The 16,681-nt window shown below is 33.9% G+C and overlaps 1 protein-coding gene across 1 annotated transcript; it reads right to left on the bottom strand.

The window, feature by feature from the left end:
* Positions 1-734: 734 nt before the first annotated feature.
* LOC147078310 (protein CFDP2-like) lies at positions 735-1,262 on the bottom strand. The gene has a single exon (XM_085960453.1). The coding sequence runs from the start codon at positions 1,260-1,262 to the stop codon at positions 735-737; it is 528 nt and encodes a 175-aa protein (XP_085816579.1).
* Between the last annotated feature and the right edge of the window lie 15,419 nt (positions 1,263-16,681).

The raw sequence follows: 16,681 nt of genomic DNA, 5'->3' as shown, positions 1-16,681 counted from the left end.
GAATGATATAGGGACCATACGAATAAAAGAAGATATAATGAAGAAGAAGAAGAAGAAGAAGATGGTTGTACTAATTCAGAAACCTTTACGGGTGTTACCACAACAACTGATGAAGGTTTCATCGCAATCGGATGGATGATATAGGAACCATACGAATAAAAGAAGATAGAATGAAGAAGAAGAAGAAGAAGATGGTTGTACAAATTCAGAAACCTTCGCGGGTGTTGGCACAACCACTGATGAAAGTTTCATCGCAATCGGATGAATGATATAGGGACCATACGAATAAAAGAAGATATAATGAAGAAGAAGAAGAAGATGGTTGTACAAATTCAGAAACCTTTGCGGGTGTTGGCACAACCACTGACGAAAGTTTCATCGCAATCGGATGAATGATATAGGGACCATACGAATAAAAGAAGATAGAATGAAGAAAAAGAAGAAGATGGTTGTACTAATTCAGAAACCTTTACGGGTGTTACCACAACAACTGATGAAAATTTCATCGCAATTGAATGAATGGTATAGGAACAATACGAATAAAAGAAGATAGAATGAAGAAGAAGAAGAAGATGGTGATTTTTCTAATTCAGAAACCTTCATGGGTGTGCATACAACCACTTACCAAAATTTCATCGCAATCGGATGAATGGTATAGGAACGCATACGGGACAGACACACAGACAGACAGACATACAGACAGACAGACATTCATTTTTATATATTAGTATAGCCTATACTCTTCGCGAAAGTGGATGTGGACTGTGGATGTCTGCACCTCTATATGTCCGCACGTCTAGCAGTTCATGCCGGTATTTCGCTTTGACCAAAATGTGGTCGATCTGGTTTCTTGTATTACCGTCTGGCGATGTCCATGTATATTTGTGGATGGTCTTATGAGGGAAAAGACTACCACCAATCACAAGACCATTCATTGAGGCAAAATCTACCAGACGGGAACCATTATCGTTCATTTGGCCAAGGCCATGTTTTCCCAGCACAAAGGGTCCAAGCGAGGGGTCAGATCCTACTTTGGCATTAAGATCACCAAGGATAACTGCATGATCACAGCTGGGGATATTTCCAGCGGCTTCCGCCAAACTTTCGTAGAATGTATCCTTATCTGCATCGCTAGCAGCCTCTGTGGGAGCATAGCACTGCAGAAAAGTGATGGAGCCCGACTTGGTCTTGAAAGTAGCGCGGAGTAGACGTTCGGAGATAGGTTCCCAGCTGGTGAGGCACTTGCAAGCTTCCTTGGACATCAGCAATCCGACTCCACTACGTCGCAATATGGCGTGTCCGGAGTACAATAGACGAAACCCACGAATAAACTTCTCGCCAATGCCAGTGAGTCGACACTCACTGATCCCGAGAACATCTAACTTGTATTGAGAAAGTATTTCTGTTAGATGCTCGGCCTTTCCAGAGGTAATTTTTTTTTTAATATAAAAATATCTGTGTTATACAATATGGCAATATGAAAATAATTCTAATAGGAGTATAGGTCAAACAAAAGACCACTAAATTAAAATCGAATCCAAAGTATGCAAACCAAGGCCTGAACAAAAACGATGCATGAGTGCGAGTGAGAAAGTATTCGGCACCCTTATAATCTCTGCGACACGCGCTAGAGTAAGATAAAAGGTCTACATATGTTTTCGTTAGTTTATAAAAGTATCGCCAACAAATCGTGGAGAATCGCTTCACGTAGCATCGTAGCTCGTGTTGCTAAATTGCTATTTTTTGTGTTAGACATAAAGTCAATGGTAAATATTTTTTGTTAATTAAGTAGGAAAGATGGTTCTGTGTGTTGTATTAAAATATGGTAGCCATACTGATAGGCAAGAATATGGTATTACGTTTCATAGGTAAGTTGATACATGTTCATGATAATTTATTTGTATATTATTATATATGTTATCAGTGACCTAGTGTTTCTTTAAAATAACTTAAATTATGGATATTTTTACCTAATGGTTGCATTTTGACCGCTTAAAAATACTATATAACGTAAAAAAATAGAAAATTATATTTTAATTCTGAGCGTCTAGTGCGAGCACTTTGGGCGAGCACTACCGAAATGGTCTATGGTCTCGAACATTTGTAGACAAATGCGTTCGCTCGCTCACAAACCAAACGCATGGCACGCAGCTTCATTTAGCAATGCAACGGGTGGTGTCTAGATGTATCTATAGTCTATGATGCAAACGTTATTAATATGTAGTAAAAAAAATCAAAATTGCATGGAACAAACAAACAATAAACGTTGTATTTTATATAATACTAATTTAGAAACCTTCGCAGGTGTACGCACAACAACTCACAAAAGTTTCATCGCAATCGGTTGAATGTTATAGGAACGCATACGAATAGAAGAAGTAGATGATTTTCTAATCCAGAAATCTTCGTGGGCATGCGCACGACAACTCACCAAAATTTCATTGCGAATAGAAGAAGAAAGAGATGGTTATTCTAATTCAGAAACCTTTACAGGTTTTGGCACAATTATTGACGAAAGTTTTATTGCAATCGGATGAATGGAAGAATATAAAATAAAAGAAGAAGATGGTTGTATTAATTCAGAAACCTTTGCGGGTGTTACCACAACAACTGATGAAGGTTTCATCGCAATCGGATGATTAGTGTAGGAACCATACGAATAAAAGAAGATATAATGAAGAAGAAGAAGAAGGTGGTTGTACTAATTCAGAAACCTTTGCAGGTGTTGGCACAACCACTAACGAAAGTTTCATCGCAATCGAAAGAATGGTATAGGGAACATACAAATAAAAGAAGATAGAATGATGAAGAAGAAGAAGAAGGAGGAGATGATTGTTCTTATTCAGAAACCTTTGCGGGTGTTACCACAACAACTGACGAAGGTTTCATCGCAATCGGATGAATGGTATAGGAACCATACGAATAATGTATAAAGAATAATGTATAAAGTATAGGAACCATAAGATAAAATGAAGAAGAAGAAAAAGATGGTTGTACTTATTCAGAAACCTTTGCGGATGTTACCACAACAACTGACGAAGGTTTCATCGCAATCGGATGAATGGTATAGGAACCATAAGATATAATGAAGAAGAAGAAGAAGATGGTTGTACTAATTCAGAAACCTTTGCAGGTGTTGGCACAACCACTAACGAAAGTTTCATCGCAATCGGATGAATGGTATAGGGACCATACAAATAAAAGAAGATAGAATGATGAAGAAGAAGAAGATAGTTGTACTTATTGAGAAACCTTCGCGGGCGTTACCACAACAACTGACGAAGGTTTCATCGCAATCGGATGAATGGTACAGGAACCATACGAATAAAAGAAGATATAATGAAGAAGAAGTAGAAGAAGATGGTTTTTCTAATTTAGAAACCTTTGCGGGTGTGTGTACAATAACTGACGAAAGTTTCGTTGCAATCGGATGAATGGTATAGGAACCATACGAATAAAAGAAAATAGAATGATGAAGAAGAAGAAGATGATGATTTTTCTAATTCAGAAACCTTTGCGGGTGTACATACAACCACTTACCAAAATTTCATCGTAATCCGATGAATGGTATAGGAACGCATACGGGACAGACAGAAAGACAGACAGACAAACAGGCATACAGACAGACAGACATTCATTTTTATATATAAGATATAGCCTATACTCTTCACGAAAGTGCAAGCAAAAAGGTAACAAAGTTTTATCGCAATCGGATGAACGGTATGGCAGTGCATTCAATACGAACAAACAAACAAACAAACAAACACACAAACAAATATTATTTTTTATATATTAGATTATAGAAGATGAGTAGGTACCTACTCGTATAGTGCGCTTAGTGAAATTGATTGAGAGGACTTTTAATCTGTAAAAAGGAGCCAAAAAGCAACAATGTTGTAAGACAATGCCGGTTTCGGTAATGTATAAAAGTGGAAAATTAAAAATACTAAGTATAAATAAAATCAAACAAATTAAAAAAGAATTGATTTTTAATTTAATAAGTAACAAATTTATTTTCTTTCAAATATTGCAATTCTTATTATGGGTAACTACAATGTACTACTAACTCCCCCCTCCAGTGGCATAGCTATAAATATTGCCCCCTATATAAAATCATGCAAGGGCCTCCTCAGTGTCTAAAACAAGAATCCGATCAAAACGAGAGTCTAGATCAGGGGTTCCCAACCCCGTGCCCGCGGGCACCATGGCGCCCGCGGAACGATTCGTATGTGCCCGCCACTATTCGACAGAGACAGATTTTTCACGGTATTTTTAAACGATAAAAAGGAAAATTATGATGAACTAGATGACTCTCGCTGGCTGATTGATTTGGGATTTCTCACAGACATCATGGAAAAATTGAATTCTTTAAATTTGGAGTTGCAGGGAAAGACAAAAACATAGCTAAAATGATAAGCTCTGTAAAGTCATTTAAAGCTAAATTGGATTTGTTGATATCACATCTGCAGATCAATTCTCTCGTGCATTTCCCACATATGAATAAAATGCTAGGTAACAATGAATTAAGCGGGTCATTATTTATTAAGCATCTTCAAGTGTTAAAAAAACAATTTGAAGAGAGATTTTTGCAGTTTACAGATATCGAGCCAATTGTTTCCTTCTGTATCAATCCTTTTACTTGCCAAATAAATGTAATGGAAATGGCCGCATGTATTGCAGATTTTGTTCAAGGTAAGACAGAAGAACTAGAGTTAGAAATTTTGGAGCTTAAGAATGATATTTTGCTTAAATCCTTAATATCAGAGGACTTTTAGAATACAGTGGACAGAGAAAAGTTCCCATTTTTGAAAAAAGCGGCATATAAAATTGAATCATTTTTCGGTTCGACATATTTATGCGAATCATTGTTTTCAAACATGAACTTAATAAAATCAAGATATAGATCTCGACTCACCGATAAGCATCTTTATGATTGTTTGCTAACAGGATTATCGTCATACTCTCCTAATTATGAGGCACTGGCCAATGATATGCAATGCCAAAGATCACATTGACATATTGATATTCTATTTTTTTATAAAATGTTTTCTTTGTATTTGTGTTTTTTGTTTACTTTGTTTACGTTTTGTAAATACATTTCTTTGTGTGTATGCAATTTGAATAATAGTTTTATTATTTTGAAACATTTTTGTTTATTATTTATTAATAAATTATGAGAAAATTAATTATGGGAAAATGAGAAGTTATGGAAGGAGTTTGTCGATTAAAAATAGGTGGTGCCCGCCACCCCACCGATATATTAAAATGTGCTCTAGAGTATAAAAAGGTTGGGAACCCCTGGTCTAGATTATTATTAATTAATTTTAACGTACTGATTCCACTTTTGACAATGACTGGAACGGCTTCGTTCGCCTCAGAGAGACATTTACAACTTATATAAGTATGATAAAATTTGCGTTTTTATTAAAAATTAATAATAGGTACAATGCATTTCCACCACGAATTGACAGTTAACACAATAAAAGAATGTCTAGATTATTTTTTAAATCATCTCTGTGTAATCAAACATAATATAATATACTTATCTTGTAATTTGTGCAACTGCACCCCAATAAATCCGTTTTCATACTAATCATTCTGAAGTAACCCCCCCCCCCCTACCCAAAACACTCTACCCCTCTCTTAATCAATAGTTCTACTAAAATATGATGTAGGATACATTTATCTATACAAGTAATAAATAATTTAAGTATGTAGGTTCTATGGCCGTATGTTGTAGCTTAACCACTGGGGAATGCCAAAAGAAATGGCGTATTTCAAAAAAACACTACCTTATTCTTAGGTCAATAATTATTATAAAGCAATCATTATTAGTAGGATGTTTATCACACTTGAATGGTCAAAGACATAGCTTATAATAGTATCTTTAGAATTATCTTCAAGTGTGTTAATCTTGCCCATTTTTTGAATAATAAAATGCCTAATTCTTGTCAAATTTGGGATCACAGAGGTTATCAATATAATTTTTTATCGTAAATATTTCACTATAATAATGTTGACATAAATTATACTAATGGTTTTATAAATGCGTTTAAAAATTAATAAATGTAAAAAATCTTAACACCACTGCACATGCATGTACTGAAATATGACTATATTCTAAAACATTAGAGCGAGATGTTTAAAAGAATACTATTTTATGTAATAAAAATACTTTATGCAGTCATCAATGTTTAAAATAAAAAATATAAAGGATAATAAGGTTTCAAAAGTATATAAATAGATTATCTACAACGTTTAAGGAATGGCCAGGATCATGCTTTGAAAATGTAATAAAAGCTCCATTTTGACCTACGCTGAGCATGTCCCCCCTTAAAGCTAATTTATGATGTCTGTTCATCTTACTTATCTGGTCAACCCGACACGCCGGACCCTCCACAGCCCGGGCCTCCAGGCTAGAGCTCTGTCAGCCCTCCCCAGCCATGACCTACACCACTCTGGAATTCGGGTGGACACCGAGAATTTTTTGACAGTTCCATTATGGATTGGGTTTCTAAAAAAAACCCGACATTAATGTTTCGAAATTTGTGAGTTAGAAATTAAAATCTAAGAAACTTTTCTAAAAAGGTGCTTGAGAATATTTACAAATAATTTTTTTGCCGTGATTTTATTTGTCTAAGCCCAAGGTATAGTATATTGCCTTTGAATTTCATTGTTTGGGAGTGCCAGGGCCCCTTGCCCCCCCCCCACCCCCTCTGGGTGCGCCACTGACTATACTACGTATCAGTTTGTTTCTGTAATTGCCCATAACAATAATAATAATAAGATTACTATGTAGGTATTTAAAACCTTCATAATAAATAATTAGATATTCATAGTACGGCAAAAATATTATTAATCCCAGACAAGACAAGCGCAAAATTCTTAATCAACAGTTTGTATAATATACAATTTTAATGCCCAGGAACTAATTTCGCCAGGTTTTCTGTAATGGCAAAGCGATTAGGGCGTGACGAAATTAGGATTACAACCGGCGCGCAGGACCGGATGTTGCCGGTTCGATTCTCTTTCTCACATACAAAAAAATATATTCCGGATATAATTTGAACCCAAGAAAAGGTGTTCAATAACCTAGGTTGCCTCTCACTCAACGAAGGTCATTACACCTTTCCGTTTGGTAACTATTTTAGCACCAAAATGATACGTACGTGTGAGCTGATTTTTAACTAAGTTTGACACAAAGTAGAGCGTCTAAAAAATGATGACGAATAGTATAACCGGCTGTACAAAAATCAGAGTTAACCATTAGGATTGACAACACACCATCAAGACGGCAGGAACCTAATATTATTCAAGGTTTAGATCCCTGAATTTATAAAAAATAAGATCTTTAGCCACGATTTAGGATACACTGTATATAGGTACTATGTTATAGTACCTTCTTACATAGTTACGTAGAGAAAATATAGTCAATTTCTGTTGAGAACCACGATAGAACAAAATCAAAAAGTATTTTTTCTGTGGTCCAATACCATAGGTAGGTACATATAAAATGTGGGTGCTGGCATCGCCTTTTTATGATGGCACCCATAATATGCACGCATTGCAAGCCCCGCTGTCAGTCATAAAGCCGGTTGACTACCTACGTGTTTGGTTTATCCACGAAGTTCATTCTTTCCCTCACAGACGTTTTGTAAAAAGAATTGTATACTACTGTCTCAATAAATCAGTTTACCCCCCCCTCGACAAAAACATTCCATCACTTCTCTCAATCGAGATTTCCGAACGGAAACACGAGGGCGGTTTGTTAGTACCCATATAACATAATATCCAAGCCACTAATAGTTATGAGAATGAGCATTCAATTTATTATCTTTGATAACTTCCCTGGACAATTCATTTCACATGAGAAATGAAGAGAAAAATCGAGATTTAAGGATACGTAAGTACATAATTATTCCCCTTCATTTTGGCGCACACCTGCTGACACGTATCCGGCATAACGGCTACGTAAGCTGAACGCTTCCGACGAAAGCTCTGTCAAAAAAGAAAAAACATAGTACGCATTTTCATAACGACACTACACGTGAAAACGTAGGTTATCAAACTATGGTGACATAAGAATATTATTGAGATCAGAAATTAAAAAAAAAACTAAATTAATCAAAGATCATTAAATGTTTGCCTTTTAACACGATCTATTTCTGTGTAATTATTTCATATTTCTCTATGCACTTTTCTACAAATTGACTAAACGTCGTGTCTCTGTATGACTGATGTTTAGTATAAAATAATGTGGAATCATAATATAAGAATAAATTGGTAATTTTATTTCGTAAAAATATTTCGGAATTAAATAAGTAAATAATAAATATACTAGAATGAAGTTGGCAACCCTAGTTGTACACCGCTTGACTAGGGCCATCATTATTTCAGTTGTTATTTCTTATTTGAAATGTAAACACAGTATTTTTTTAAATGTAGACAATGTAATAATATTATGTGTGTGACTAGTAAACAATTAGATAAATTAGGTTACCTACATGTAAATTGTACATAAAACATTTCATCGAGGCACAGTTCGCCGTGAGCTTTCTCATAGGAAAGAGATGGCCGTATATTAAACGGTCTTCAATTTTATTAGATTCAACATGAACATTAATTCAATTTGCATAGCTGCTTTTGGCAAAATTCATGAATTCAAGTTTGAAAACCTAACCTAACAAATAATCCGGCTATTTTCAAAATTTGTTTGCTGCTGGCTTCCTGTAAAGTGTAAACCGACAAGATTTTATTTTATTTAGACATGAATTTGATGTCAGTACTGTACTAGGTATACGACCCAAAGAGGTTGGACGGTCTTTAATATACGGCCATATATTTCCGATACAACATTTCACAGTGAAGTGTGATACGGCGAACTGTATACGTACAAGTTTCCGGACACGGATAATTAATTATCATAGGTATTGATAAAAAGGTTATGAATCGCTGGCCTAATCTGACGCTGTCTACCACTTTTTTGACCCCTTCAGTAATTTACAAATTTCCAGCTGAAATTAATACTGGAACAGTGTTATATTTAGGAACTTATTTTTAGACTTGACCGCTAAATAGGTGGGCACTCATTGGTGTAAAATGTAAATGTAAAATGTAGATGTAAATATTTGAATAAAGAATGTATTCACCGATTCCAGTTCACCTAATAACAGTTCGGCGTAGCGACTAAATTTGGCCGATGTAGATTTATGATGCAGAAAATGTGAGATTGATGAAGTCACCGCGGTTTTGTGAGAAAAGCCACTACGTAGGTATTCTCAGTAACAAGAAATTTTACGAGATGATGTTGCCAGAATAAAATAATACGACCGAATAAACAAATAGTAAATCGTAGATAATAATCGTGGATTCAGCCAAATGTTTTGAATATTACGAAACGATTAATACTTTTATATAATATATACATACCTATACGATACTTGCTGGATTTCACGTAAGTAGGTAAAATATTCCGTAATTGAAGTGAGACCCAGAAACCGCACGACATAATTATTATTATCTCAGTATCTATCAACATAAATTCAGGTACTCTCCAAGCGGGGTGTTGGGGGTGCGAAACACCCGGGCGCAGGATTCACCATGGCCGGTCAGGAGAATAATAAGATACAAATAAATGCGCCCCCGCTTCACGCCCCCTTCTGTATTACCATTTACCACTGACAGTTGCTGTCAAAATAAATTCGCATGTCTATAAAACAGTCCATATACTCAAATTCATTTAACAGTGTATCTCAATATGGATATTGATAGTGTTAATTCGTTTGGCATGTACTTGCAGAATATTATTTTACTTTTATACGCCAGCCCGCAGAAATACAAGATGCTAGATGATAGAATGACACTTGACGCTAGTGTTACCATTTAAAAAAAATATCTTGCGGTGCCTGTGGAATCACGTATAATGACTTATAACGGAAACTTAAGAGTATTATAATTAAATATTAATATGTATTTATAGTTATTGCATTTATAAAATGCAGTTGTCATATTTTTGTCATCGTTTAAAAATTATAAAATAATTTACCTAAACTATAGGAAAGAGAATTTTTAAATATGGTATTATTTTTGATAGAAATGATCTTAACTAGGACAATGTTTCTGCATAGTGTTTTCTGCTAAGGAAATTTTAGTTATAACAAATGTTTCTGCATTCCGCTCTAAGACCTCTGATGTCCTCAAATATTACCAATATTGGATATTGCGTTTACGTGACACCATTTAGTGGTTGTATACCTATTATATTATTATAATAATATAACATAGTAGAGACCTATACAGTACTATAGTACAGACCTAAATATTTTAAATATCAACATACCTACATACATATTTTTTAACATCCCATATTTCTCTACATTCGAGAATCGTACTTTATTTCACCCACGCCCAGAAGGTAATGCATGTCCCATTATTTTTGTGTTCTCTCTTGAAACATTTTCTTTCGTCGAACTCTTAGAGTTTTTTAACCAACTGTTTCCTGGTAATAGTTGATACATCATAGATTTTTAATTAAACATTGCGTACCTATCTTTATCTAGCACACCTTTCGAAAGGTAATTCAGTAAGTATATTAAAATCATAATTTCACAACACACAGTCGGAAGCGTCATACATATCCCACGCATTTTACGAAAAACGATTCCCAGATTTATTATTTTCTTTAGCAAGTAATAATATTATGTAGTCACGAGAAGTCTATAATATCGGCTTTCAAGAAGTAATAATATGTTTTATTAATAGCATTCGAGAATAAGACAAGTGTGAATAGTGCTGCTAAAAATAAAATAAGAAGTTTTAATAAAATAAAAAATACCATGTACCTAATACCTACTTATCTCAGAGCCAGTGTGTTGTATTTACGAGAAAAAATACGAACATATAACGAGTTGCCAGTATGTGTATCTCATCTCTAGTCCTAAACTAAAGCTTAAGTACCTACCTATCATTTTTGTGCCAGTTCACCTTTTGAATCTTTTCATAACAGAAATCTGAAATTGCTAAAAACAAAAACCCTAAAGTAGTCCAGTAGCTGGGCCCGAACGAGAGGGCTTTATCATGCAAAAGGTACTTACTTTTAAGTTTTCGACCTTGGCACACGTCGGGAGACGCTGCCATCTTGAAAAAAATGGCGCACAAAACCGGGGCTTTTCACAATATCTCTTCACCAGCAGGAACAACGATAAAAAATAGTTATTATTGTTCTTATAGAAAACATAATTCTCTACGACTTTTGTGTGAACTACGAGAATGTATAGACAGTGTGCTACAGCGCTGCAAATTGGAGTGCAATATTAAAAATTTACAAAACGCTCCGTTTTGCGCATATTTTTTGTTTATTAATTATGAATTTAAACAAAAGACACTATTTAATATTTATTCGATAAATTTTCAAATCACTAGAGCCGGGGTAAAATTGTAAAGGTAAACTATTAAAACAAAGGTAAAAAGTAATCAATGGATGTCGACTCATTACCTGATGAAGGCATGCAGTAGTTTTGTATCCCTCCCAGTCCTTGATGTTTAGCTACCTACTTCGAATTTTCTGTGGACCCTAATCAGTTTCATGAATCATGATCCACTAGTAAGTAAGGACCGGTGTAATGTGGAAAGACCACAAAAGAAACCAAATGAATATAGAATCTATGATTCTAAAGATTTCGAATTATAATATACCATCAAAGCAGTTTCGTGAGATAAGATTTTTATAGGATTTCCTACACAAAGCGGTCTTGAAACATGGGTTAGGAACTTGTGGTATAGAGAAAGCACACAGTGAAGAAGACACAATCATGTAAAATCGGTTTAGACTAGGTTATAGAAGGTTTTCTTCAACTTCTTTAATAGAAACACTTGTTATGATTTTTTTTGTTTAATGTAATATTATTATTATATTAGGTATATAGTAGTTTCTGGGCAAGATCTGCGCGCTGCAGGTCTGGCATGGCTGGAGGCGCGAGAGTTGTGCGATGGACGGTGGCGCAACTTGTGCTTGTTCTATGCCCCAATACTGAGGCGTGACAGGGTGAAAGAATGCGGAAAAAAAATATTTTTCAAGATTATCTAGCAGGTATGCATATTTGTACTATATTTTTGGTCCGCCTACTATGTAAGATATTAAAAAGGTACCTATAGTACCTACGCCCAAAATATTACAATTTTGAATACCGGAGAAAAATGTATTTTTATCCTAAAGATTTACGTACTTTTAACATTACAAAATACGCCAAAAGTACTAAAAGTTCGATATTTCCGTACTAAAAATACGTGCAAAGAGGTAAGAAAAAGCCGTTGACTTTGATCTAAAATGAAAATCTTTGAATTAAGTAGCCAGTAAGCAGTTTGGTTGGAAGAGGTACCTACATACCTAATAAAAATAACCTCAGAATATCTTAAATTCTGTTTTCTTTTCGTGAGAAACCAAAAACATAGTACAATAGTACAAAAAGTACATTTTTAACAAATAACAACGCGTAGGTACTATATGTATAATTTTTACCGAAGTAGGTACTATAATTTCTTGGACCGCGTACTATAATTATTATTCGATGACAAAAAAATGGCAACACTGATACATACAGACTACCACAAAGTGAATGATTACGTTACAAATAAGGTGAACTCACTATTCGGAGGGAGTTTTGATAGTTGTATGATAAAATAGGATAATACGTATGGAACAACTCCCCAAGTCGAGCTTCATGCTAAAGTTTGTAAACGGATGCACAGTTAATTATTAAATTTATCATCCATTCCCTATCCGAGGAGGAAACGAAACAATAATTATTATTCAACGAGTTAATTTAATTAATTATGTCGGTAGTTACTATTGAGATAAGTACCTAATTAAACATTGAGTAACCGGTTTGAAAATATTATATGACATTATAATCAAAACAGATTTACATGCCGCGATATTTATAATGGTAAGAATGCAAGCACACTTTTACAATGTCATAAATAAATTTAAAAAAAATACGATTTGCATTAAAACATTCATGCAAATGCAACATCGATAAAATCATGCGTATAACGTAACACGGCGTATTTGTCAACAATACGGCGAATTTTATTTAAATCTTTTGTAATGTAAACAATAGTGGTACATATTTGTATTATGTTTATCAATTTTAATATTATTTATTAAGGGTCGCGCCTTATAGCACGTTTAAAAATGGCGCCACACATTATTTTAATTTACTATTTATAGTTAGTACCAATTATTGCCCTGCTAAGTAAAACTACAGTGTTTTTGGTTTTAGTGAAATGACAACCCAAGTTTTAAACTACATTTTCTCTTATAATATTTAAAATTGTTGGATTGTTTTGACATAACATCTAAACAGACACTGTATACTTACAGATTATGTCAAAACAATCCAATAATTTTACATAATTTAAGAGAAAATGTAGTTTAAAACTTGAATTCTCTTTTCACTGAAACCAAAAAACATTTTTTATTTTTATTTAGCAATGCAGATTAGATGTGATGCTCATGGAGATGTCTTTCCAACCGAAAATCTTACATTCCCCACCTTCAGTTTGGGACAACCCCCATCTAAACCTCATTTGCTGAAAATCACTATACAATACACTAATTAGTCGATACTCGATACCTCATTGGCTATATTATACCGTCTAATACATATTAATGCGCTGTCAAGTGATTGGCCTTAAAAACTCTACGAACTGTTATTAAATAATTGTGTATGCATCAAATCTATGTGAATTTAGATAGAGACCTATCCTACATAGTAAATCAATGGTTAGAAGCAAGCAGATGAACTTTACTATGTCTATATTGTATTGTATACTACAGTCTACGATACAAATTCTACATGTACCTGAGAGTCATTATAACGTAAGTCGAAATGCTTTCAGAAAGACGAAACTTAAAAATTTTCACGCACTAGTTTTTGTCAGGTTACTGTTTTGAATTAGCTTAAAATGTGAATTGGCCATGAAAGATATAATAATTTGGGTAGGTACACAATCTGTCGGCTAAAGGTAGGTACCTACAGCAATAAATTTAATAATGTATACACAGAAATATGCAGGTACTGTAATTTCGCCAAACGCCGTAATATGAGACTTCGAAAGCAAATTTTCGACTGGCCAAAAGCTAAAAAAAAGCTTCCAAATTTAGTTTTGAAGGGAAAAGTTTAGATCGGTTGCTAGGAAAAAAGGGTATCGTACCTGGCTCCGAAGAGAATATTTTCGTTTGATACACAATATGTCATAGATTTTTAAGTAAAACTTCAATAATAATTTGAAAGAATAATCGAGAGCTCGGAAAATATTACATATTACCACGTTTTTCTTAGCTCGTATTCTTGTTTGTCCGGTGGTTGTTTATCCAGTACAAATCTTGCAATCGATTTTTAACTTTGAAAATGAATTGAATTCATTTTCAGTTAATTCTGTTTTGTATGAAAAGTTATTTCGGAAGAAATCCGTAATCCAATCCACTATTATTGGTTGTTAAGGAAGGGGGTAGTCCTAACAACTAAATTATTAATATATACGTGCGTTACTTGGGAATCAAAATGACATTTCAGTATTCTTTCTATATTATTTTGTTTGTTGCAAAATAGCGAAAAAATGATTTTTTTCTTATAACTTATTTGTCCTAAATTATTAATACATAGAATTGTCAAGTTTATATGATTCAACAGAAAATTTAAAAACGTGGTAGGTATATAAAAGTTCTTTTTATCTTGTAATTATTTTTGCATTATTATGCAATGATTAAGTCAAAACTCAAATATCCTTATTTCGGGTAGAGCTTTGCTTTAAATATGGGCTCAAAGTTTTGTTGATTGTTCAGCGATTTACCAAAGTAGAAATAATACTAAACACTAAAATTTATGTTTATTTTAATATGGGTACGCCGACGTATGGTGGCATCACAATATGGGCCTCTGTTGAGTGTGAAAATTAAGGGTTTTACTATTTGATTGCATGGTTATGACGTAGTCATGCAAAATTTGAGTTTGTTTGGAATTAATTTTTCTTTGAAAATACGCATATTCGAGTTCTTTTGTTTGACTAATTTAATTCTGTTGATTGAATTATTATGTGAAAATAAATGTGTTTACTTTTGTTTAAATATAAATACACAATAATAGTTGATAAGTAATATTATAAATTATTAATAGTATGTAGTAAGTTGCAGTAAACGCTTACCAATCTTTTGAGATAGAGTGATCCTTATCATCATTTTTTATAACAGTTTAAACACCTTTATAAAAAAAACATATTTTTACATAAAAATACAAATAATATTATTGGTGCACTATGTTTTAGTAGACAAGATAAAACTACAAAAAAGTGTTTGAGAGATGCATCCAAACTAAGGTTTACTGCAAGTCACTCCTAATCAAACAATCATAAATCAGTGGTGCGAAACTGTCGTCCCGAGAGCCAAATAAAATATTTTTTTTAATGTGTTGGAAAACCAAAACTAAGCAAAATTTGCTTAGTATTAATGCAATAGATCGGTGTTTCCAAAAATTTGGTACTAATACGTAAAAGATTTAATGGAATACTCGGTTGAGTGTTTTATTTCTAAAAATATTATAATAACTTATCAGTAATCCTCGCACTGTTGCACTCGTATTTGTTTACAGTAAAGTTGTACTATTGTTTTAGTCCACGTATATCTAGGTACATATCACGTGATATATAATTAATTATTATAATTCTACTTTTCGTACGTCATTAATTCTGAAAATCGGAAATCATATTATATACAAGAATATGTCGAAATAAGTATATTAAATCTGAATGAGAAAGGGAATATTTTTGAAAAAGATTTGTTGCTCAAAAAATGAAAAAAAAAAAATACGTTGTAAGAAGTGGGGGACGGGTTCTAACATATTGCAAGCTTAGCGAATACTGCAATGTACGAAAATGATGGGATAAATTAATGATATTGGGTCAATATGATATTGGTCGTAATACTGTTTTTTTTTCAAAATTAATACATAAATATATAAATACATACTTAAATGGCTTTTACATAAAATAAAATTACACGATTATAAACTCCCGATGAATATTTTATCAGATATTATTGTTAGTCATTGCTTCATGCTTCACATCCAAACACAATTGAAAATATATTTTTATTTTCTAGACGCGAGAGAACCCAGGACTCACAGTATCAGAAGCGGACTCTCTGTCACTTAAAGGAATTATAATCAATGGAAAAAAATAATTACTAAGTGCTTTGGGTGTACCTACACAGACAACGCAAGTGGCTTGCGCATCGCAAAATAATAATAGTATAACAACAACAGCACGCTTGCAAATGGTTGTTGTGGTTCCTAATGTTTTACCGGCGTGTTTTTAATATGCCGAAAGGCGTCTCAGCTTACCCATAGCCATCGTAACATCCGCTCCTCGACGCCTGCTTCCGCTATCCAAAGCTGGCTGCAGCCAAGATATACCTATTCCGCTACGTGACGGGCGTGTGGTATTTTCGTTTTGTCCCTAACTTATTTTACGGAGCACGTGTAAAATGTCTGTCTACGCACACCGCCGTACATCGTTCAATTTGTAAACAAAACGTTTTGTGTTCACGTTCACTGTTCTCCGCGACGAGCACTTTTTACCCCTGCGTTCAACACACAACACTGCTTCTTCTATAAAGTTATTGATG

The sequence above is a fragment of the Rhyacophila brunnea genome, unplaced genomic scaffold (genome assembly GCF_057557595.1).
Source record: "Rhyacophila brunnea isolate RB1 unplaced genomic scaffold, BYU_Rbru_1.0 scaffold_11, whole genome shotgun sequence".
Lineage (NCBI taxonomy): Eukaryota > Metazoa > Arthropoda > Insecta > Trichoptera > Rhyacophilidae > Rhyacophila > Rhyacophila brunnea.
Note: the sequence above shows the minus strand (reverse complement) of the source record. Positions and strands in the feature narration are given on the sequence as shown.

Bases quoted from the DNA above. Each gene is read 5' to 3' on its own strand.
- LOC147078310 (XM_085960453.1), bottom strand. From the start codon at position 1,262: ATGTCCAAGGAAGCTTGCAAGTGCCTCACCAGCTGGGAACCTATCTCC.